The sequence below is a fragment of the Mauremys reevesii genome, unplaced genomic scaffold (genome assembly GCF_016161935.1).
Source record: "Mauremys reevesii isolate NIE-2019 unplaced genomic scaffold, ASM1616193v1 Contig114, whole genome shotgun sequence".
In the NCBI taxonomy this organism is placed as follows: domain Eukaryota; kingdom Metazoa; phylum Chordata; order Testudines; family Geoemydidae; genus Mauremys; species Mauremys reevesii.
The window spans coordinates 83,541-108,403 of NW_024100732.1; the positions used below are offsets into that span (position 1 = coordinate 83,541).

The 24,863-nt window shown below is 46.8% G+C and overlaps 1 protein-coding gene across 4 annotated transcripts; it reads left to right on the forward strand.

Annotated features, from left to right (window-relative positions):
• The first annotated feature begins 6,963 nt into the window (after positions 1-6,963).
• LOC120392767 (maestro heat-like repeat-containing protein family member 2B) lies at positions 6,964-24,860 on the forward strand. Of its 4 annotated transcripts, XM_039517501.1 has the most exons (16): positions 6,964-7,101; positions 7,821-7,963; positions 12,506-12,628; positions 13,518-13,680; positions 14,214-14,216; positions 15,586-15,736; positions 16,268-16,411; positions 19,409-19,501; positions 19,973-20,042; positions 20,159-20,272; positions 21,317-21,390; positions 21,653-21,775; positions 23,058-23,141; positions 23,518-23,662; positions 24,128-24,168; positions 24,491-24,860. In XM_039517501.1, the coding sequence occupies exons 7-16, from the start codon at positions 16,301-16,303 to the stop codon at positions 24,671-24,673; spliced, it is 1,038 nt and encodes a 345-aa protein (XP_039373435.1). In that variant the 5' UTR covers positions 6,964-7,101; positions 7,821-7,963; positions 12,506-12,628; positions 13,518-13,680; positions 14,214-14,216; positions 15,586-15,736; positions 16,268-16,300; the 3' UTR covers positions 24,674-24,860. The 4 variants fall into 4 exon arrangements, with proteins under 4 accessions (XP_039373435.1, XP_039373437.1, XP_039373436.1 ...); XM_039517503.1 differs by lacking the exons at positions 6,964-7,101; positions 7,821-7,963; positions 12,506-12,628 and adding an exon at positions 13,229-13,390; XM_039517502.1 differs by lacking the exons at positions 6,964-7,101; positions 7,821-7,963; positions 12,506-12,628; positions 13,518-13,680; positions 14,214-14,216 and adding an exon at positions 14,236-14,310.
• The last annotated feature ends 3 nt before the right edge of the window (positions 24,861-24,863 follow it).

The following is a 24,863-nucleotide window of genomic DNA, read 5'->3' on the forward strand; positions in this document are numbered from 1 at the left end:
TCATTCATTTTCTGATATAGCTGTAAAACTAATCTGAAAAGTTTTCAAAATAAATCACTTTAAAATGTATAGTGTGTACCTTCTAAAAATGAAACCTACATCTATCTCTGAGTTGTGAAGAATATGTATTAAGGTTATAACAACCAACAAGAATACAGTGTTATGTAGAAAACCATGATTAAATTGAGTCTGGCTCCTGGCATGACACTATCCTGCCCAGACTCTGGCAAGTTCAGCCCTTAAAGGCCTGTTTCCCCATACATAGGGTGACCAGACATCCCATTTTTAAAGGGACAGGCCTGTATTTAAGCCCTCCTGCGGGTGTCCTGACTTTTTCTTTAAACTGGGCAAATTGTCACATATTTTGTGGTAATATGGTAAAGTGAAAATATGTGTTTTACAGGTCGAGGGCTGCAAACCAATCCCCCTGTTCCAGTGCTGGAATGATTGTAGCTAACATAACCCTCCTGAATCGTTGAGTTCTGACAAATATGTTCAGTTTCCTGAGATCAAGGATGGGTCTCCATCCTCCAGGTTTCTTCTGCGTTAGAAAATAATGGGAATAGAAACCCTTCCCTCTCTGACATACTGGCTCTACCGCTCCCAGTTGTAGGACATGTTCCACTTCCTGTCTCAGGAAGGGCTCCTGAGAGGGGTCCCTGAAGAGGGATGGGGGGTAGATGGGATGGAGAGAAACTGGATAGTGTAGCCAGTCCTGATGATTTCCAGAACCCATCTGTCAGAACTGATAGTTTGCCAGATTGGATAGAACAGCATCAGGCGGTTGGTGAAGAGATGGTTGGTGGGATCTATTGTTGGCAGCAATAGTTGGGGGAGATTTGACAAGCCCTCGACCAAACCTTCAAATCTGCTGTTTGGATGTTGATCGTTGAGACATGGTGGAATGGGAGTTTGGGCCGCGTCTGGTCAGCGTCTGTCTATGTCGCTGCTTAGCATATTGTCTCAGTTGCTTTGTGTATGGGATTTGTCTGGGTCACTCTGATGTATAATACTTGCCTTATTTGCATTTTGCTGTAGGTGTATAAATGCCAAGAGATCTGAGAGTGGCTCTCAAGTCTTTCAACAAGTGGAGTGACGCATTAGTCTTGTCGGCGAACAGTTTTAGACTCTCAAATGGAAGGTCCTCTACCGTGGCTTGGACTTCCTTGGGGAATCCTGAGAGGTGAAGCCAGGAGGCCTGGCGCATTACTATGGCGGTAGTGATGGTCCTTGCCGCTGTGTCAGCAGAGTCCAAAGATGTCTGGAGGGCTGTCCTAGCCAAGAGGTGACCCTCAGAGATGAGCGATGTAAACTGTTCTCTTTTGTCCTCTGGTATTCAGTCAAAAATGTCAGAAAATTTGGAATAGTTTATGTAGTCGTACTTCGCCATGGGGGCTTCATAACTGGCGATGCAGCAGTGAAGTGTTGCTGATGAGCAGGCCTTGCGGCCAAGTAAGTCTAGTCTTTTCCATTCCTTATCAGAAGAGCTGGTTCTGGATACGTGTTGTTTGCCCTTTTTGTTAACTGCATCAACTACCAGTGAATTTGGCTGAGGGTGTGTGAATAGAAATTCCATCCCTTTTGGAGGGATGTAGCATTTTTTGTCCGCCGCTTTAGATGTGGGCGGAATGGTAGCTCGAGTCAGCCATATGTTCTTGGCAGGTTCCGTGAGTGCTGAGTTAATCGGAAGGACAATCTCGGAGCAGGTGGACATGTGGGGTTTGTCCAAGAGAGACTTCCTCCCAGGTGATCTGGAGCATGTCAGCAATTTGTTTGAAGAGATCCTGGAAGTTCCTGAGATCTTCCCCAGCAGTGGGTAGAGGGGGCATAACATTCTTCTCTGGCGAGGAGTTACAGGTAGCAGGAGCTGCCTCCTGATCTAAGATTTCTTCTGCCTCCTCAGAATTCTGTTTGGCAGGGGCGTCTGGTGGCACTGTGCATTTTGGTGGAGATGTGTACCTGTGTACCTGTGCACCTGTGTACCTCCATGGTGCCAGTTCTGGTGTTAGAGCAGAACTGTGTATAAGCTGCCTGTGGGTGCCAGAATGACCGCTGAGGTGGGAAGGGAATAGGTGGGAGGTGACCAGACCACCCTTGAAATTCAGACCCTAGAGGAGGTGTGGGACGCTCCTGATGTGCAGACCAAACACTGCCTTGCATCAGTGAAGAGTGCTGGGAGAAAAAAGCCTCCCCTTCCTCATCTTCATCCTCCTCACGAGAGGAAGGAAGAGCGGCTGTAGCTGGTGGAGTGAATGGAAGTGAAAGTGCTGAAACAGTGTCCCTACCGAGGAGAGGTGAGCAAGGAACTGTGGATGCTGGGGTGCCAGGGAGGAGGTTTTCTGCCCACTCTCCTTAGCACCTGCCTGCTTAGGGTCTGCGGCTTTGACGTTACCGCCAGTAAGTTGGGGAACGTTTCCACTTGGACGTGGTCTTGGCAGAGGCAGTGTTAGCTCTCCTCTTCCCACGTCCTCTAGGGGACAGGTTCCTTCCCTTCAGGGGCGCGGGAGGGGGAGGGAGGTCTGTAGGAAGCTGCCTGTGGCCACAGGGCAGCAGCAGAAGTTTGCCAGCCCAGGTGTGAAGTGCCACTGAGGGACGTCTCCATGAGGATGAGCTTCAGTTGAGGGCCTGGGCTTTCCTAGTCCAGGCCTCAAGAGATTTTGGCACATGAGTTTTGCCGCAAGCCCCAACCACTGGCCAAATTGCGCGTCCCTCAGAAAGTGGAATGGCCTCGCAGCGTTTAATGCCAGATGCCCCCGGCATTCTGAGGAAAACAAATGAACCAGCAAATACTGAACTGTGCCTGTATTTGCATCTTAAAGGTAGGCACATCTGGGCTGCCTGTCCACCCCCACCCACTACTTACCACGGCGTGGGCAGCCACTTACAGGTAGGAGGTGGTGACGGCTGTTTTCCCCTCTCCCTGCCCCCGGTTGGGAGGGGACAAGCTTGCAAGCTCTGAGTCCGGGAAAGAAACTGAGCAGTGCGTCCCACTGGGTAGACAGAAAAATTAACCTAAATAATCTATTGTCTATTGCCCCAGCCTGTTCCAAACACATTACACAAGGCCAATTTCACTCTCTTCCTGGAAGTTGGCTTTATTAGCAAACCAATAACCAGATACCAAGCTTCCCAGGGCAGTTTCCGTTTCCCAGGGTTGGCTGTTTCTCAGGTTCCCCGGTAGGATCGCTGTGTCCCAGGTCGCGCCAATAATGGGCTCTGTGGATGCTGAGTCCCTGTGAAACTCAGGCCTTCATAGCTCACACTGGGCACCCCCAAAATCAGAGGCATTCAGAATTAAAGGCTGCTTTTGCTATTTTGGTTCTGAGCATCTTGGCTAATGTCACATAGCAAGCCCATGACAGGAAGAGAACCAGGTGTCCTGCCCCCTCCCCTTCTTCTCTAACCATACTCCCCTAGCGAGGAGTAGAATCCAGAGCCCCAACCACTCAATCTACTCTCCAGCAGCTCTGCCTTGCCATTTTCTGAGCTGCGGGACAGAGGGTTCCTGCTGCCCTGACCTCTCGGGGCAGACCGGCCGCAGGAGCACATGCCAGCATGCAGCGGTCACACACAATGAAGCAACAAAGGACAGCACAGCAAAGACACATTAGTGCCCTAGCTGTTCTGCCATCCCACCCCGCCTCCACCTGGCCATACCATCAGGTCACTAACGTGAGGGGAGGATTGAAATTGGAAAGGAGGTGACGGGAACCACCACCCCATGCACGGGGCTTGGGCCTTCCCACGCAGAATACAGCATGGGCTGTTTGTGCCAGGAAATCACCCCATGCGCAGTGAGGGCAGATGCTGTGTCTCCCCTCTGCTGGAGGGAATGGTCGGGCCTCCACCCGCAGCTGCTCTGAGGGGAAGTGTGTGCACAAGGCTTGTGTTGTGCAAACCTTGCCCGTGTAAACACACTCAGAGTCAACCTATGATCCTGCTCTTGTAAAATGCAGCCAATTAACACCACAGTGACCATGGGTGTAAAGCTGTGGCCTCCTTTTAAGGGTCTACTATTGCCCAAGATCTAAGTCAAGCTGAGCCAGTGTTCGGGTGATGATGTGCTAATTTCCGAGCTCCTTGATGCCTGCACAGTGTTTGTCATGGCTTCGCCACACATAATGTTGTTCTGTTATTGATCTTAATTTGTTCTGTGGCATTTAATAGTTTATGGTGTTACTTGTCACATGCATGAACACTCTTCCTATCACTGGTCCATCTGTAGTGGACCTATATGTGGATGCCTTGCCCTGATGTTAACAGCTGCAATGAACAAGCGTTATTACAATTACCCGTGCTCCTACACAATGCTGCATTCTTGAAAGGCCGAAGTTTATGGAGCCAGGTGTAGACACTGAGGGGTGCATAACATCTGCACAGAGACAGGCAAATTCTCTGTGCTGACCATGCCCTTAGCTTCTTACGGAGTGGCCTCCTGTTTATGTACTAAAAATGGAGTAGGCCTCGACTGTGTGCCACTGTATACCTTCCATCTTGTACAAGTCCCCAGTTTACACAATGGTATGGAACAGGGGCTTAGTCACATCAGACCCTGAATCAGGAGAAAGTTCCTAAATATGTAGCATTCTATTAGTTACATGCTGGTACCTGGTTCAAAGGGGATTTGTTTGCTTGCTTTATTATCCTCTTGTCTGTTTATTGTGCTGTTACTATGTCTTAATTAATGACAGTTAAGGACTATTTTGTTCTATGTCTGTACAGGTCCTAGCGCAATGGGATCCTGGTCTGTGACTGGGACTATGAGGCAGTGCTGCAATACAAATAATCACATGCCAATCTACAGAAATACTTTTGTACCGTAGCCATTCCCACTGGCTTAAGAGATTAGTCACTGAAAATGGAAGTATGTGAACTTGACATCTGCAGTTTAACTCAGTCCCTTCATCTCCTGCAGTGAGTGTGCTTTCTGCTCAATACACGCTCAATGGTCCACATAATAGGGTTATGAAGATGGGTCTATGGGAGGGTTTGACTTCCTCTACCATGGGCTGCTATTGCAGGAAGGAGGTTTGCTGGGAAGAGATGGGGTCCATCTGACCAAGAAGGAGAAGAACATCTTCATGTGCCGACTCACCAACCTTATGAGAAGAGCTTAAAACTAAGTTCAGAGGGGGCGGGTGAAAAAAGCCACCAGGTAAAAAAAGGTGACCTTAATAGAGGACTAGATGTTTGGGGAAAAGCAGATGTGGAAAATTGTAGTAGCATTATAGGAGTAACAAAAGGGAAATCCATGGGGGTATCTGCTTAACATCTTAGATGTCTATACACAAATGGAAGGAGTAATAATAAAGAGGACTAAACAGTAAAATCTGGGAGTTTTAGTACATAAGTCATAATTGAGCTTAACTGGCATCACAGATACTTGATAGGCTAAATCTCAGGACTAGAATATTGGTATAGAGGGCTATAGCTTGGTCAGGAAGGACAGGCAGGAAAAAAAAAGAGAGGACGTCTTGCATTGTACACTTGTTCTGAGGTCCAGAAGGAGGTGAGAAGCAGACCAGTTGAAAGTCTCTGAGTAAAGATAAAAGAAGGAAAAAACAGGGGGGATGTCCTGGTAGGGTTCTATTACAGACCACCCAATCAGGAAGAGGAGGGAGATGAAGCGTTTCTAGAACAAAAACCAGAAATATTCAAAACACAAATCCTGATGATAATAATGGGGGATTTTACCTACCTAGATAGCTGTTAAAAAAGAAATATGGCAAAAAACAAAATTATCCAGTAAATTCCTGGAATGTACTGGGGACAATGCTTTGTTTCAGAAAATGGAGGTAGTAACCTGAAGGACAACCATTTTAGACTTTATTTTGACCAACAGGGAGGAGCTGGTTGTGAATGTGAAGGTGGAAGGTGATTTGGGTGAAAGTGATTACGAATGATAGATTTCATGATTCTAAGGAAAGGAAGGAGTGAGAATGACAGAAGGAGGATTACAAAAAGCACACTTCAATATACTCAGAGAATTGGTAGGTAGCCACCCATAAGGAAAATATCTAAGGCATAAAGGAGTTCAGGAAAGCTGGCAGTTTCTCATGGAGACAATATTAAAGGCACAACTGCCAATACAAAGGAAAGATAGGAAGAATAGTAAGTTTTTTAATGACCTGAAAATCAAAAAGAAATCCTACAAAATGTGAAATGGAAGAATTACTAAGGAGGAGTACAAAAGAATAGCATATACGTGTAAGGATAAAATCAGAAAGGGTAAGGCACAAAAACAGTTATACATAGCAAAGGACAAATGTAATTGGAATTATTTTTCCATATGGTTTACTGCAAAGAGTGTCATCACTCTGAATGCTTTAAAGGCAACATAACTTCCAAAATCAAGAGTTGGCTCTACATATGACACCACACTGTATCAAACACAATAAAAATTAATGTAGTTGATTTGTCTGGCAGGACATGGAAATTAAGTATAAATTTCAATTCATTGTAAAAGAATATAAAATCAATATTTGTAATACAGTTCAATAAGGTTTCATCAGGCTTTTTGATCAACCAAATTAAAAAGCAGAGGGAAACCAACCAACCACACTCAAGGGTCACTGTGCATTCTCCAAGGCAGTTTCTTCTCTTTCTTTGTTTGGTGCTTTTATTTATATAAATTCAACCAGGAGCAGATTTTCAGGTAAAACCAATACTGGAAAGTGTGGTAAACTGAGAGAGGGACCAAACCAAAATTCAAAGTGATGTTGAGAGAATGAGAAATTCTACACTGGAGCAAATGTAGCCATCTATTGAACTGCTTACATGTATGGGTCCAGATATTGAAATGTATTTAGGTTCCTAAAAGCTACTGATTTCAGTGTGAGTTAGGAGCCTAAATACCTTTGAGGATCTTGTCCATGTAATTACAGCACATACCTGGTCAGCAGCAGATTGTGAGGTATGCTACAGTCACACTGATGTCATAATAGTGCTTGCATAATCTGAACTGGCTATCCTGGCCATGACAGACTGAGAGGCCAACTGCCTACCAGGACAGGAGCTCTTTGGAGAAAGGACTGGAGGAAGTGGTGAAAAAAGACTAAAACATGAATAATCTTGTGAGTGAACAGGAGGTAACTGAGAGAGGTAAGGGTCAGCATTGTATTTTCTAGATCCAGTCTATTCACACACACATTCAGAAAGCCTAGGCATACAGATAGATTAGTTGTAATGTTCTCCATTTGTATGACCAGAACCTCAGCTGCTGTAAACCAGTGTTGCTCTGTTGTCTTCCTTGTAGCTGTGTTGATTTACACCGGTTGAGGACTTGGCCTACAGCCTCTGGACCTGGAAACTTTCCTGAGAATCTGAGTTTCTATTGAATGTTATGGGGGAGGTCTGACTAAGCAAAACTCTTAAAGCATGTGCTTAACTTTAGGTCTCTTTGTTGGCTTAGAGTTAAGCATGTGATTAGGATGCTGAATCAGGGTGTAGGTGCCTTAATATGGATTTAGGTGCTTAAGTTTAGGCACCCAGTTTTGAAAATTTGGGCCATAAATTATTATTCTGTATGCTATCAAACCTCATCAATTGATAGTAAAGAGGGAAAGGAAGATTATTTTACATGGGGATCTACTTGAAAGGAGCAAATTTTCTTCATTATGATTTCCTCCCAAACACACTGGGTCCTTCAGCACACAAACCTGGTCATCAGGCGGAAGGAAGAGGATTTACATGATTCCCAGGTCGTCTTCTCCTCACAGTGTTTGGGCACCTGCAGAATCTTTACTGGATAGTGAATTAAAGAGGCCAGCACCAATTCTACTATCAGTGGTAACCAGCCAAATCCTTTTATTAAATTTCAGGTGTTTATAATGAGGTTGTTTCCCTCCTGGCACACATGGATGACCAAGATAAGGACAGAATTGCCCTCAGGATTGCCTCTATAGCTAAGACCAAGCTGGCTAGTGTTGTGAGAGTTCTGCTGGAGAAATTGCAACAGGATAAGGTAGGGCAGTTTCATGAAATTAAATCTGCTTTCCATGTGTCCACACCAAATTCTGCCTGACTTCCTGGGGGAATGCATGGGAGTGATTCAGTATAGAACTTGGCCTGGTGCACCAGCAGCGTAATCAGTATTCACCCTTCTATCCTCATCATGCAAAATGCTGTTATTACAGATCAGGCTGATATAATGCTCTATAAAAAGAGCATTGTCCGTTTTCACACAGTGGAGTACATGGGTTGTATATAGTAAAAGTACACTATAGGACCTGCAGTAATCTCTTCCAATAATACTTTGCCCTTCTTTAGCATCTTCATCCAAAAATCTCAAAGCACTTACCTAACACTAGTGAATTAAGACTCACAGCACCCTTGTGAGAATGGTAAGCATGATCCCCATTTACAGATGATTTGTGTCACAGGGAATTCAGTTACTTGCTCAACACCACTTAGCAAGTTAGTAAAAGAATGTGTATAAAACCCAAGTGAACTGACTCCCTGCTCTTATTCCTAACCAACACTTATGTCATCATAAGAAAGATTGAGATTATAGCACTGAAGGGACCTTATCTATATATTTTCCGGGGGGGGCGGATTCTGCAACAAAAAAATAAAAATGATGCGCACAGTATTTTAACATTTCTGCAAATATACAATATAATTGCACCATTTCAAATTATTTATTTCAAAATCCCTGTCAGCAAGTATGTCTGTATCAATAGACAACAAAAAGGATTGAGGAAATCTTTTTTGACAAATAGATTCCTTACTATGCATATTAATACAGAACTCTGAGTAACAATTCACTTCAACTCACTACAGAGCCATATTTCTTGCACCCCTCATGGCTTGGTGGAGTCAGGGGTAATGGAGGAGCTGAGGGAGAGGGAGGTGAATTGCTGGGAAGGAGCCTGGGTGTGAACTTGGAGGGTTGCTGGGTATGGATGGGAAAGGTGTGGAACAGTTTTTTTGGGAGGGGCGGGGAGGAATTGTTAGGGAGCTCTCCCCATGCAGACCCTGGCTGACTCCTAACCTCTCCCATTCAGTAAGGCATCTGCCCCTGCCTCCATGTGTTCCTGCACACCCCCACTCAGATACCCACTCCCCATCCCAATGTGGCTCTATGCCCCACCCAACCATCCCCTGTCCCTGTGTAGCTCTGCACCTCCTCCCCCATCACTATGTGGTTCTGAACCTCCCTCCCCCCTGTAACACTGGGTCTCCACTCCCATTCAGCCCCTGCCCCAGTCTGTCCTCCCCCACTAACCCTTATGAGCAGAACCGAACTGCTTGTCTTGGCCTCCTAGTACTTTAATTATTTGAATTACTTGATTAATGATGAATCTCTTTTGGTTTTAAAGAATACAATTATTGCCTAATCCAGAGCTACTTGTATTACATAGTGCTTATGTATTCATAAATTATCAGTGACAATTTTCAATTAAACAAATCCTCCTGACATTTAAAAATGAATGGAAGGAGCTTCTCCCCAGTGGAGCTGTGTGTTCTGATTGCAGTTTGCAGAAGCCTCCTTTTCAAGCAGCACCAATGGAATGTTTAGCCAATCGAGAGATCTGATTGGCTCTGAACATTCCAAAGGGTTTTATGACCTTGGCATGCAGGTCACCTAGATATAGAGACTCCCAGGAGACAGAGATGGTAAAGATCTATTGGATCATCCAGTCCATGTCCCTGTGAATGCAGAACCATTCCAAATGGCCATTTCCCACTGGTTTGGCCAAACTAATTTTAAAAGCCCCTAATGACTGAACTTCTGCTATTTTCCTAGGAAGACTATGTCATAACCTTATAGACCCGTCTCACAGGTGAGGCATTTTTCCTGTTATTAAAGTCTAAATTGTATGTCTTTTTTTAGTTTAATCCCATTACTCCTACTTTTACCTAAATGCAGTGATGAGCTGCCAAAATATTAACAACCGGTTCCCTCCTCCTCACCTCATGAGGGGGTCGTGCCCCCCCGGGGGTCATGCCCCATCCAACCCCCCATGTTCCTTGACACCCCCCTGGGACCCCTGACCCATCCCTGTCCTCTGACTGCCCCTTGCAGCCCCATCCAATCTCTCCTCTTATTCTTGATGGCCCCCTGGGACCCCTGCCCCATCCAACTACCCCTTCTCTCTGTCCCTGACTGCCCCTGCCACCTCATCCAACCCCTGCTCCTTCCTGACTGCCCCCCGGGACCCTTGTCCCCATTCAATCCCCCTGTTCTCTGCCCTCTGACCACCCTGACCCCCCCCCCCACAACACACCGAACACTGCCTGCCTGCCCCCTTACCACACTGCCTGGGTCCGGGTCCGCTCTGCCGGGACCTCGACCAGTGCCGTAGGGCCCGACTCCCGGGCCGGGCCGCTCGGCCGGCACCGGGGCGGGCTGCGGGCCCGACTTGCCGGGCCGCCGGAGCCGCTCAGCCAGCACCGGGCCAGAGCCGTGGGGCCCGACTTGCGGGCCGGGCCGGCAGCCGGGGCCGGGCTGGCGCCCGACTGGCCGGGCCTGACTCCTCGGCGGCCGGCTGGCCGCTGGCTGGCCGGGCTGCTCAGCCGGCCGCCGCCGCCGGGCCGCTCCCAGCCTGGGCCGGGCCGGGCCGCTTGGCCGGGCGCCAGGGCCGAGCCGCTCCCGGCTGGGCCAGGGCGCCGGGCTGGCGCCAGGGGCCGCGGGCCAGCCGGGCCGGGCACGGGGGCTGCTCGGCCAGCGCGGGGGCCAGGGCCGGGTGGCCGCCGGGCCGCTCGGCCGGGCTGGGAGGCCGGGCCGGTGCCCGACTCCCCGGGCCAGGCCGGAGCTGCGGGTCCCCAGGTGGGCCGGGTCCGAGCCGCTCAGCCGGGACCAGCCCCAGCCGGTGGTGCTTGGCTGGGGCGCTCGGCCAGGGCCAGGGGGAGCAGGACTGGGCCATGCACACACCGTCCCCCCCGCGCCCAGCTTACCTGCCTGCTGCATTTTTCAGGCTTCCCGCGAACATTTGATTCGCGGGAAGCAGGGGAAGGGGAGGAGAAGGAGGGTGGAGCATTCAGGGGAGAGAGTGAGGTGAGTTGGGGCCGGGCCGGGTGGACAGCTGCCCTAGCCTTTGTTAAATTTAAAAGCTTTTTAGAACCGTTTGTCCTGGAACAACCGGTTCTTTCAGTCTGTCTTCAGAAGTAGAGGTCTGCTCAGGCCCAGTTTTGAAGCCCAACCTGAACTGGCCCCAAGCCCACTCACCTCACCTTGAGAGGGTTGAATCATTTTCCATCCTGGTCCCAACCCTTCCCCCCAAGCCAGATATTGCCACTGCATCCTGCTCATGGAGCCGGCGCAGCGGCAACGATGTGCATCGATGGCTTCATCCTCTGACACTGCCCCCTGTTGTGCCGATCCCATGGGCTAAAGGAGGAGAGCCGACCTGACCTGAGCCCAAAAGCCAGTTGTTTTTTCATCCAACCTGACCCTGATGCCTGTAGTCAGGTCCCATAGGATTTGGGTCAGGTTGCAGGGCTCTATTCAGAAGTCAGTTCTGCCACCCCCCTGCATTCTTTTTTTGCTCTCCCATGAATTACTTCCAGTTTGTTGCTCTCTCTGGGAATGTGGTGCTAGAAAATGCAATAATCCAGATGCAGTCACACCTTAGATGAACAGAGAGGAACTGTCATCTTCCTGCTTTGTGCCATGATCCCTGTGTGGAAAAGACCCAACCCACATGGCTCTTTGTGGTAGCCGTCACCCCTTGCATATACACGTTGACTTGGTTTTTCACTGTCACCCCCAGGGCACTTGTTGCTTCCCACTTTTCTCCCTCCCATTATGTCAGTTACATCCTTTCCAGATGTGCTAGTTTGCAGTTTTCTGAAAGGAATCTTGTTCTCTGCTCAGGTTTTTAATTTCTCTGTGTCCCTCTTTATTTTTTTTCTGTCCCAGCTGATACTAAACTCCCCCATATTTAGTATCATCTGTGAATTTCTACACTGAAGGGCCTCATAAAAGACACCTTTAACTGTGCGACTGTCAATGTAGATCTAACTGCTGAGCTAATTTCTGCTAGGAGCTGTTGAGGACTTACTGCGGGAGTTGGGTATTTTGTAATTACACATTTACCAATTCTGTCTGGAATGACTAGAGCAAGGGCAAGGGGCTCCTTTTTATTGTTTGTTTTCAATAAATGAAACTCGAGAAGGGGGCAGTGAAGGAGGCTTCTTCTGGCTTTTTTCTCTGCAGGAAGATTAAAATATGTCAATTGTTTGGCCGCTTCTGAAGTGCTGCTAATATGGTGATTATGGAGGGCATGGCATGTTTTACACCAATTAAGTCAATGGAGTAGTTGTGTGAGCATGCTGGCTGAGGAGTCAGTGTGGCCTAGGGGATAGGACTCTGGATAATGACTCAGGAGATATGGATTCTCTTCCTGGCCACAGACCTGCTCTGTTATGATAAGACTTAGGCTAATAATTTCATGTTTGGATTGGAAGCTCTTTAGGGCAGGGGCTTATTTGTCAAATTACTGTGTGGTCATCAAGAAAAACTTTTCCGAATTTTTTTTTCTCTTTTCTGGTTTGTCCCCAGCAAAACAGAGTAGCCATCTACTATATCCTGGAGGAGGTATTACAGCAGGACACCGGGGGCCTAGAGATAAGGCTAGTGAAAAACATTGTAAGCCTAGCCTCAGACCAGATGAGAGAGACTCAGGTAAGTTAGTTCTCCTGAGCTACTAATCAAAGGATCCAAAGCTTTAACTAATTAAAACTCTCTTTTGGGGGGGGGGGGGTAAACTATATACTGAAATGAAAATGTATTCTTCTGTTAGAGGCCCACACCTTCCTCCAGACCAAAGCCCAGGTCCTAGACAGCACTTGTGCACATGCATAAGATGGGAAAACTCACATGTGAAAGTTACACATGTGCTTAAGTGCTTTGCAGGATCAGGACCCGAGACACATGATCTCAGACACGGAGACAGGCCTGTGGTTTCTTAAGGAGCACGTCTTTCCCAAAGTCTACTAGGGATTTCATTATTGATACTGATGTTATGTGGGAGGCGCTCTGATACTATAGGGATAAGTGGCAGTATAAAGCTCTAAGACAGACAGAATCTGAGCTATCTCCAAAAGCAGCAGCATTGGATTTAGAATCTAGTTTGGCAGCAGGAAAACCCATGGAAAAATCTCTCTCTTGTTCCAAAGGAAGTCAGCCTCCTTTTGGGGGACAGTTTATTCCAGGAAAGCTCTCTGAATATCTTGAAGCTGTCTGTGTCTCACTACCTCCTCAGGGCAGGGCAGGGCAGGGCAGGGCAAAATATCACGTGACTAAGGTGACCAGTCATCCACCCACAAGGAGCTAATAATGAATAGTCTAACTAAGCAGCTTGCAAGCAACTCGAAGGCTGAAAATTGTTTAGCCAAACGACTCAATGAATATTTATGACTAATGACTGTATCCGCAGAAAGTTGGGTGAGTTCATTCGGAACTTATGCACAGAAATAAGATCTTGACTCATATAAACAACTCTGGCTAGTGCAACCGGCTTCAGTTACTTCAGTCTTTCTCTTTTTTTTTGTTTTGTTTGTTTTTTTTGTAGGAAGCAACAAATGAAGTAAAAGTGGCAGCTAGCAACACGTTAGTGACTCTGGCAAGCTGCTATTTTGATCATGTCATGTATGAGCTACACTGTCATCTGAAACCACCGAAGCTGCCTGAAGAGTTTATTTTAGTTACGCTGGCCAACCTGTCATCAGCCTATGGTATGGTAACTTCCATCTTTTGTTTCAAAGTTATCGTCTTTCATTTAAGGACAGGATTACTCTCTCTACCTAAAAATGTTGCAGCTAAACAGAGCTCTGCTTGAGTGTGTGCGTGCGTGTGTGGAGAGACAAAGGATTCACTGCTCTTGCTAGTTCTGGCTTCCAGATCATGAGCTGTCCAGACGGCAGTGGAAGCTCTAACTTCTGCCCCAACTGAAGTTCCTTAAGGATGGGAATGAGTGGAAGATCAGGTCTAGTGGAGCTCTTCTCCACCCCACTTCCCATCCGGCCCCAGTGCTCTCTCCTTATGCTGGGAGTGAGTTGAGCATCGGGCACAGCTGTGCACTGGTGCAGGATTCCTCTCTTCAGGGTGAATCCCCCACTGGCTTTCAATGGCTCCTTTAAAGCCAGTCTGCTCTGCTTACGCAGCGCAAAATGACCCAGGAGCCCATAGTATCCTGCCCTCAGTGTTTCTAAGTGTGTTCTAAGAAGGCAGAGAGCAGCCGATTATCTATCTTCCTTCTCTTCTGCAGCACGTAAGTGTATCCCTTTTGTGAGTGACCCTGAACACCATGTTCTCCATGCTGGAGTTCGTCAAGGACGGCAGGCTGAGACAAGCATTTTGCGGTGGTAAGTGCCAGCAGGTGCCCCAAATGGATATTTAGGGAGTCTTGGTACAGATTGGAGTGACTGACCAAGTTTGCAAACATGCCCTGAACTGTGCTCCCTGCCCTGGATTGCACCAGGTGGTGCGTTCCTTGGCTCCCGCAGCACTCAGTGAAGTTGAGAGTGCTCTGTACTTTGCAGGAGGCACTGAGCATTTGTAAGTTCAAGCCCTTTATGACTCATGGATATAATTTAAAATAAACAGACACAAAGGCTGAAGCTGCCCATCTGCCGGCAGTCTCCTGGGGGAGGAGGTGAAGGGAACAGATTTCAATACTGTACATTTAAAAATCCCATTTCCCACTCCTTCACCCATTCTCTCCTCTTAGTTTCTTTATCATCATCTCCTTTCACCCTCTTTCTCTGTCTTCTCTTCCTCTCCACTTCTCTCTTCCTTTGCTTTTCAGGTGATGCTCAGTAAGGGGTTAATCCTGTGCCTTTGAGGTAAATGGGAATTTTGCCATCGACTTCATAGACAACAGGATTGGGCCCTAATTCTTCTTAGCAAGGACACTAGATACACCTACCTTTAGGGCAAAGTGCTCCCCACTACCTTCAAATCCCAGTAAAGCCAATGGCAGTTAGGGGCACTGAACATCTTTCAGACAAACTGTAACTCGAGATAAAATCATCCAGTGTTAGAGTTAAATAAACAATAACTGCAGAGGACACGAGTCGTTCAGAGGAGAGCTTGCTGAAATATTTTGATTTTTAATTATATTTTCCATAATTTTTCCCCCAAATTTGATGAAAAACAAATGTGAAAAATGTCAGTGACAAGTCTGATCAGGAAGTGTGCATCCAGTGTTTCTGAGTATCTAAAGAGGTGGCTGGATTTTTTTTGATTTTTGAAAAATAGAAATGATTTTTAAACTTTGCAATTTTGAAAGAAAAAATCACCATCAGTAAAGATTTGTAATTTAATTTAAACTGTTTTTTCAAGCAGCTCTAATTAAGAGGTAACAAGGAAGGGAGAAAAATTGTCTTCAGATGCTGGTAATTGAAAAAAGATTGAGAGATCTGCAAATTAAAAAGCCTTTTGAGAAACAAGACACGGAATGGGGGGAAGAGAAATAGCTCAAAATTGATGTTGGATTTCAGCGTCTAGTCCTGAACAGAGCAGTAGCTGCCATGGAATTGTAGTAAACTTTTGGCCTGGGTGTCTTCATGGATAAAGCAACTTCTCCTCGTTACTAATGTGTCCTTTTCACATTGCCTGTCTTCTCTCCGTCCATGCAGTTCTGGAACAATGGTCAAGGGCAGTACGTCTCTTTTTGGCTAACTGGGAAAAGTGCTCATTCCCCAAAGTGGGCCAATTGCGACTCTGCAATCATTTTCTTCCGTCTACACTCATGTGACCAGCAACTGGCTGACCTGTGAGGAGCCGGAGGTGAGAATTGCTGGTTCTCTAAACCTTTAGCAGAAATTGTAACGTTAAATTCTATGTGTCTGACACTCATTGTGATGATGGCATTTAGTGGTAGGTCCTTTTGGATGGAACAGAGTGTCATGTAAAACATCTAAAACCCAAACATTTATAATGTCACCACATCATGGAAATTCTGTCAGTACGCAGTGTACATGGATTCTAGTTTTATGCACCTAACGTGCAGATAAACATGGGATAGTGGCTTAAATTAATTCCTCCATTCAGCCCCAGTGGAGTTCCAGCAGGGATGAGTTGGCCTAGAATGCATACTAATCTGGGGAATATTTTACCTGGTATAGTTGTGAGGTGCATTAGGATATAATCCTGAAACCAACCCTACGAGTCCCGGTTCTTTACCAGGAAATATTGAGATAGGCCCATTCCTACAGTGGAACAAGGGAAGTTGCAGGCATTGGAAGTAGAAAAGGTGTGCCCATTGGATGATACTGAATGAATTAGTAGGAACATAAATTCTGTGTCTCATCTATGCAGCTCAAGCAGGCTATCATCAAAGCCCTTGGTCCCATGATGAGCCTCCTGCTACACAAAGAGGAGTATCAAGATCAGATATTTGAACACCTCTCATGGCTCCTTGAGCAATATAATGAAAACACTGATGTTTTTCACGTCACCAAGGTGAGGTACCACTCCTTAAGGTAACTGTCTATGTGTGTGCATGTATGAACTGCACAAGGAATTTGCTGCCAGTGGGGTTTCCTGGTTGAGACAGTGACTTGTTAGAAAATAAATATCCACACGAGTTCTGGGTTTATACACATGGTGAGCCAGGCAAGAAGATTTGTAGGTAAATGCCTCTTATGAAAAGCATCCTCTGTTTCCTGGGGAGGATGATAAGGAAATAAAAAACAAAACACCTGCCCCCCTCCCCAACAAGATCCTCCCTCATGATTTCCCAGTACATCCTGTCAACTCTGCGTCTCTCTTTTAGTTCATAAGCTCCTCAGAGCATGGTCTGCCATATGTTGTCTCTGGTCAGTACCAAGCCAATGGTCAATGGCTGAAAATTAATACTAAGGAGGCTTGAGGGTGATTGCTTTGGATTATGTAACTAGATGGATCTAAAAGCATTGCCTGTCTATTTCACCTCCCGTTCTATGCAGTGTTGTTGTAGCCATGTTGGTCCCAACAGCGCCAAGGTGGGTGAGATAATCTAATTAAAGATATTGTCTCACTCCCCTTCTCTCTCTATTTCATCTACCCTGAGTACCACATGAGCAAGAATTAACGGGCCATATTCTGTCTTCAGTGCGGCTACACTGTTGTAAATGAACTCACGAGACAGCTATAACTTCTTGGTAGTGATATTTACTCACCATCTCTGTTGGTTGAAGCTTTCTGGTACAGTATGTGGTCACTTTTGGGGTTGAAATACCCATGATTTGGAGGGAACCAACGCATGATGGACTTGTTTGATAGCATCAGAGCACTACAGAACTGCTTCAATATAGTAAAATCTGTAGATGGCATCAGAGACATTCTGGAAGCTTGAAGCAGCAAAGGAGAATTCGATTGTCACCTTTTATCAATAACCTGGCAGAGGACATAAAAACATCTCTGATAAAGTTGGGAGATGAGATAAAAATTGGGAAGTGGTAAAAATGGCGAGGACAGATTCACAGAGATCTAGATCACTTGGTAAACTGGGTGCAAACAAAGGTGCATTTAAATATGGCTGAATGTAAATGTGAGCATCTAGGCACAAAGAATTTAGGCCATACATACATGATGGGGGATGCTGTCCTGGGAAGCAGTGACTCTGAAAAAGATTGTTCATCATGATCACCACAATCAGCTGAACATGAGCTCATGCTGTGGCCAAAAAAACTGAAAAGCATAAAGGGAATCTCTAGGAGGAGTACAGTGGTTATTTTACCTCTAAATCTGGCACTTGTGTGACTACTGTTGGAATACGGTGTCCAGTTCTAGTGCCCACAACTCAAAAAGGGTGTTGATAAATTGGAGAGGAGATTGAGAGAAGAGCCACAGTGATTAATGGATTAGAAAACATGCCTTACAGTGGTAGAATCAAGGAACTCAATCTATTTAGTTTAACAAACAGAAAGTAAAAGGGTGTGTGATTGGGTTTAGCTACCCAACATTGGTTCAACACGGGATAATCATACTTTATGGGTTAAGGAGGCCATGGCCCCTCATCTCTGCTGGGCATGCTTCAGCTGGAACCAGGATATTAAAGAGAGCCACTCAGCTCAGTCTGGGATGGCTGCCGAAGAGAGCAGAGGTGCATTCAGGAGCAGTGCCAGGGTTTTTGGCACCCTAGGCGCAGGGCCGGCTCTACCCATTTTGCCGCCGGTCCCGCGGCTCCGTGGACCTCCCGCAGGCGTTCCTGCGGAGGGTCCGTCCCACGGCTCCGGTGGACCTGCCGCAGGCGTGCCTGCGGATGCTCCACGAGAGCCGCTGGACCAGCGGACCCTCCACAGGCACATCTGCAGGAGGTCCACCGGAACCACCTGCCGCCCTCCAGGCAAAATGCCGCCCCCCCCCCCAAATCCTGGCGCCCTAGGCGACTGCCTAGCTCGCCTAAATGGAAGCGCCGGCCCTGGGTGCATTGGAGGCTCCTGCAGAGAGACTGCCAGTGCTCCAGGATTCAGAGATCAGCCAGACTGTGGCTGCAACCGACCCCCAGCCGCCCAATGCCAGAGATGGAGGAGAGACCACAGAATTCCTGAGTGGAAAGTATCCTAGGTAGACTAAGCATTGATCCAGTTGAGGCACTGGGCTTTGACTTGGTGTGTTTTGGAAGGATCCCCGCTGATTTGGTGGCAGATACCCCTGCGGCAAGACAGGGCCCTGGCCTGGGACCTGTGGAATACGTAGGACCCAGTGGAGAAGGGCTGGCCACTAGGCAACACTTCCCTCCTGCAAAAGGTGGTTCTAATGACTCTGGCCACTAGGCCGCATTGCTCTGCTGCCAAGGGTGGTTCCATTGACTTTGGCCACTAGGCCGCACTGCTATACCTAGAAGGGGAGCCCTACAGACTCAGGCTGTTTGGCCGTGGAACCTCACTGAAGGGCTGCTGCGCTGATCCCAACCATTAGGCTATGCTGCCATAGGAGTCAGGACTGCTGCGGTGGCTAAGGAGACTAGGCCAGCTGGGCCGCCCGAGATCTACTTCATTTCCTCCACAACCTGGTACCACCCTGACGGGGTGGACCTATCCTGTGACAGGTGACTTCATGACAGTCTATAATATCTTACATGAGGGAGTCATGTTTTATAACGGGCTCTTCAGTCTAGCAGAGAAAGGGGTAACTTGATCCAGTGGCTAGAAACTGAAGCAAGACACATTCAGACTGGAAATGTGGTGTCCATTTTTAATGGTGAGATAATTAACCATTACAACCATTTACCAAGGGCCAAGGCAGATTCTCCCTCACTGACAGTTTTTAAATAGAGATTGGGATGTTTTTCTAAAAGCTCTGCTCTGGGAATTATTCTGGGCAAGGTCTGTGGCCTGTGTTATACCGGAGGTCAGACTAGATGATGGCAATAATCCGTTTCGGCCTTGGAATCCATGAATCCCCTGAATCTGCTTCAGTCACTACATATTGCTCCTGTGTGTGCCACCATCTGACTTTCACCCTCTGTTGCAGAGTCTGAGCCAGCTCTTGGAGGTCTCTGGTGAATATAAGATCCCTCTCCCTGACGGGAAGTTTCAAGCCATCTGCAGTGCTCTGCATAACCAGGTGAGGGGTGGTTTTGCTTGGATCCCTTGAGCTTAGGCACAGCAGATCTGAAGCATATTAACAATCCAAATCTATGAAATGATAGTGCAGAGCCTGGGGACTGCCTCATGCCTTACTGATTTCTGCAGGCTCAAGAGTAAGCAGGTAGTGGTCTCACTTTCTTGGCTAATATCCAGCTCAGTTTGTAAAGCAATTTTACCATAAGCCGTTTATCAGGGGGAGTCAGAGTTGTACAGTAAACACTGTGGCTGTGTCTTGATTCGATGAGCTCTGCCGTTCAAAACACTCTAGCTTCTCTCATCTAATGTATTGGACATTGTGTTTGATTCTTGCTGTGCATTCAGTACCATCCACCTGGGGTTCAGACCTCTAGTTGGACAAGTAGGAAGTGGAAGCTTAGAAATTAATTGAACATTTTCTTTTCAATTGCTTCTGATTAGTTTTTCTTTGACCATTTCCTTCTTCCCACAGATCTGTTCTCAAGCTAAGCCGCTCAGCATGGAAAATCACACAGAGCTGGTCCATTGTGTAGTTCAACTAGGTAAGGGAAGAAACTCTGAGTTACACAGTAGTTTCCTTGTAACTTCCTTACCTTTGTAAGGTATGGTAACAATAAGAGTTCTGTCATCAGCGAGGACGTGATTTCTTGCCTTGCAGCCCGTTCTTCTCCTGATGATCTGATAGCCTTTCTGCACTCGCAGCTGGAGATTGAGAATGAGGCTGTTCGTGTGGCATCTCTGAATCTGCTCAGAGCTATTGTTGGTGCTGACTGTAAGTAACACAGGAGCAACTGTGCCAGTTGCCCTCTTGGCCGACATGCTGAGGGTTGAGTTGGGGACGCCCAGGCAGGGCCGGCTTTAGGAAGTGCGGGCCTGATTTGTGGGGCTTGTACTCACCGGGCGGTGCCCTGAGACTTCGGCTGCACTTCGGCGGCGGGTCCTTCACTCGCTCTGAGTCTTCGGTGGAACTTCAGCAGCGGGTCCTTCACGTGCTGCCGAAGACCCGGAGCGAGTGAAGGACCCGCCACTGAAGTGCCGCCGAAGACCCATAGCGCTGCCGGGTGAGTAAAAATTTAAAAGGTCACTGGGCGTGGGGTCCAGTTATGTGCAGGGCCCTGTCAGGCACGGGGCCCAATTCAGGAGAATCAGGGGAATCGGCCTAAAGCCAGCCCTGATCCAGAGCTAAAAGCATGAGCTACTATAGATTGAGCTAAAGAACCAAGGCTCTGTAGGCCCGGCAGGGCTGTAACAGACTCATCACCTCTGCAAATGGGGCACAGAATCTCTATAACACACAGTCACCAGTGGTCTGGATATCCACTAAGGGGCAAAATGCTGCCCTAAGTTACCCCCCTATGGCCACACAGAAATCAACAGGTTCAACTAAGAGCTGAATGTAGCCTGGTATTTTTCAACTTCAGATACAGAAGTTGACTTGGGGCTAATGCACATTAACGATAATCAAAAATAAAATAATACCCCTGACTCGATAATCGTCAGTATTAGACACTGTAGACTAGATTCTGAGTTCTGTTAGACTGTGTTAAACACAGATTGACCTCAGTCTATCTAATTCTTTTATACTATTTCCATCATGGCAGCATGATGGCACTATTTATAGAACTGGAATTACTTTCGATTTACACTAGTGTAACTCAGACCAGAGTCTGGTCCTATGTTTTCCCCATTGATTCTGTGTATGAGAGAAGCTTGGTATTACTCTTAAATAGGGCCTTTTGAAATCCGGGATTCATTCCAATGTGGAAAGTGAGTGTGTGGAACAAAGAAGTACTGTACACCTCTCCTTATCTTTCAGTGCCCGAGACAAGACCGAAAAAGTGTCTGATTGTGAAGGCAGTGAAATCCACTTTCAGTGATCAGAATGCTACGGTAAGATTGTGTGGAGCAGTGAAATATTTCAATTTTTTTTCAATGATATGGGATGAATGGACATCTGGGTGGAGCTTTCATTCAGATCCAGAGGAGAGACTGCAGACTAGAGAAGGCATGTCATTATCCTGACTGTGTTAAATGGATCCATGTTTATAAGCCAAGGAGATCAAATCAAAAGCATAAGGACTCTCATATCCTATCTCCTATTTCAGGCAGAAGGGATAACAATAACTCATGTGTGTCATCTCTGCCCTTGCAGGTGAGGAAGGCAGTTCTTCATTTCATCCAGAGGCTGCTCAGCTTACAAAGTGTGGAGAACTGTGCAGCTTGGGATATGGTAGCACATGTTTTCACGGAGTTCAGCGTGTCCACCAGCAAACTAGTAAGGAGACTTCTTAACACTTAAGACTCGGTCCTACCATTCTTGCATGCTGACTGCTCCTTGCCTTCAGTGGGAGTTTTGACTCAAGGACAACTGGACTGAAGGATTAGAGCCAGAATCTGATCAGTTATATTGGTGTAAAGTCAAGGTAACTCCACTGACTTTAGTGGCGCTACTCTGGATTTATACTAGTGTAACAGATCAGACTCTCACACTGGGTATTTACATCTAACAGAGTCATCTAGGTTCTCAACCCTCTGATGAGTCATTGAAAATTCTGAAAACACCATTTTTCAGTGAAATGTTCTTGTACAAGAAATCACATCTCTTTGTTTTCTATAGACTCTCCAGAGTACATAATGGTGACCAATTCGTGGCTGTTGAAGCAAACATAAACTATCAGCAAAATACCGAGGTTATGCAGGTTGCATCCCAGACTGTCAAGAGCCTGGAAAAGCTTGCTGCATATTTCCCTCACTACATGCTCTAATCTACATGTACTAGTTTAAAAATGTCTTCAATCCGTATTTCTATCCATGGACACAGCCAGAGGCTCCAGACACTTTGTGCTCCATGATTGGATCCATGATCTGTATTAACATAAACAGTTCAACTTTACAGTAAGTTGTTGAAGATCTTAGCTCTGCCTGGCCCCTTTTCTTCAAAGTTGGAGCTTGTGGCAATACTCTCCAAGGGCCTTTTTTCCACACACACACGCACACACACCCCCATCTTAAGGAAGGCTGCTTTTTCTCCTCGAGCCAGTTTTGCTCTCCTTTACACTGAAATCAGTAGAGTCAATCAATATTTAGTCCAGTGTAAGTAAGAGCAGAATTAGGCCCGTTGATAGAATCACACTCACTACACCCAGAATGACCAAGCTGGTTGGGGCATCAGAACAAACAGAGTGGATCCCCCTGGTTCTGCATATTGATTTCCACTGGGCAGAGTCTGAATGTTTTTCCTCAGAGATAAAAAGATGAAACAGTTTTTCAAATTTAAAGAAAATTAACCCTGTTGGGGAAACTCTTGTGTTCAGAGAATCATTCCCTTCACTTTAGGGTTTTCCTAAGCCTGGGATCTGACCCACCAGTTAAGAGTTTCCATTATTCTCTTCCCTTCAGATGTTTGTGCACTTCCAGTGCAATATAAAAGCAGGCATAGGTCAATGTTCATGATGGCTTTGTAAGAGAAGGACACTGATTCTCTAGCCAGTGTCTTGCTACTAGCTAATAAGTTCTATAGAGCTGTCTCACAGCAGGGTACCACACTTCTCACCCAGGCTATTCCGGAAGAAAACACGATCCAAACCCTTTGCACTGACATCCTGCAATGTCTGGACACCTCGGTCACTGGAATGACCCAAGTAAGTGACCTGTTGCTACTGCTTCTTGAAATAGGGACGTTCTTCCTTATCTTCCTTGTACCTCCCCACAAGGAAGCTTTTTGCACAGTCAGCATAATGGAGGAACAGCATGTCAGATTCATGTCAGGGATGTGACCCCTTCATCATGGAGTAAGTGGTTCACATTAGAGAAAAGATAGAAAGCAACTGAACTGGAAGGAATCATGTTGCAGAGATCTTCTCTTCATTCTTTCCACTGTCTGAGTGCAACTGCCCCTTAGGTCCCCCAGGGGGCTAAGCTACAAGCTACATGAGAGGGAGGGATTCCGACAGCAGGATATTGGAGGTGGGGGGATGGAAATAGCTGCGTACTGAACAGTCTCGCTCTTCTCTGCAGGTGTTATGGCCAAGGCTTCTCGAATATGTGGTGCCAGTTCAGTACACTGGTACTTTGAAGACTCTCTGCAGATGCCTTAGGGAGCTGGCTGAGAAAAAGCAGCAGGAAGGAGAAGAAGCTGCTTGCCTTGACTACGGTGGACCAGGTTTATAACAGAAACTCTTTCATTTATTCTCTCCAGGCACACTACGCAATGAACAGGTTCAGTCTGCTCCAGTTCTCTCATCTGCAATGAGAAGGCTAAAATGAGGGATGGTCTTGTGATTACAACATGGCCATGGGATGGAGCTAGGAAATGTGGGTTCTGTTCCCAGCTTGCCACCAAAATTCTGATGTGACCTTGGGGAAATCACCTGATCTTTCTCTCTCAGCTTCCCACTTGTGAAATGAAGGAGTAATTAATGGCAATCTCCTAGAGGTGCTGTGAGATGGAATTCATTCATGGCTGTAAAGCATTTTGAGAAGCTCAGACTGAAAGCACTATGGAAATGCAAATTATGATCAGCTGCATTCAACATTGGTGGGCACGTTGGAAATGGCTAGGTGAATAACATCAGCAGGACTCTCTGAAAGTCTGGCAGAATTCATGATATTCTCTTTCTTTCCCTAGTGAAACTCCCTACACCCCAGGGGCTGCTGGCACGACTCCTGGTGAGTAGACCATGAGAATAGGTTTTCTGTGGAATGTGAAGTGGGACAGTTAACTATAAAATGGGTTTTCTAGCTAGATGCTTGTAGACAGGCTGAGGAATGTGTATGATTTGGATCTCTCTGTCTCTGCCCTCTCCTGAGACGCACGGTTCTGCATCCTCGCACTAGCTAGAATGCTTTCTTCTTCAGGAAGGCACTGCAGTAGAATCAACAACTCTGTTGTATGGTCTCCACAATGAGAGAGTCTGAACTATTCCCTCCTTCAGGACCACACTGGTATTGTGCTGACCAAACTTAGCCTGTTCTTCTCTCTCGCTGACAGGTAGTAGCCTCGTCCCCTTATGCAGGAGAAGGACACGGATGTGCTGCCTTGCAGTTACTACAGGCCCTGCACCAAAATATCCATGTAGCAGTGGGTGAGATGTGGGGAGTAAAGATCCCATCTCTGCTGCAGTACATTGAAGGTAAAGTGCTAGTTAGGAGGAGTGCGGTCCATGGAGCATAGAAGGGAAGCCAGAAAATGCAGCTTCGTATCGACACGTGTGTGCCATTCCTGTTGCAGTATGTGGGAACAGTGGGGAATTGAAATTGGGCTTCTAGGCCCTCACTTTTCCTTCATCTGGATAACTGTGAACCACTGGGCTAAATCTAGAGTTAAACCACTGAAGCCAATTCAATCCGGGCAGAATCAGGCC

What these genes read in the sequence shown, in the direction of transcription:
- LOC120392767 (XM_039517501.1), top strand. Translation starts at nt 16,301, where the DNA reads ATGATGAGCCTCCTGCTACACAAAGAGGAGTATCAAGATCAGATATTT. An exon ending in TCAGTGATCAGAATGCTACG is followed by an intron (nt 21,391 to 21,652) that starts GTAAGATTGTGT and finishes CTGCCCTTGCAG; the next exon opens with GTGAGGAAGGCAGTTCTTCA. An exon ending in CGGTCACTGGAATGACCCAA is followed by an intron (nt 23,142 to 23,517) that starts GTAAGTGACCTG and finishes TCTTCTCTGCAG; the next exon opens with GTGTTATGGCCAAGGCTTCT.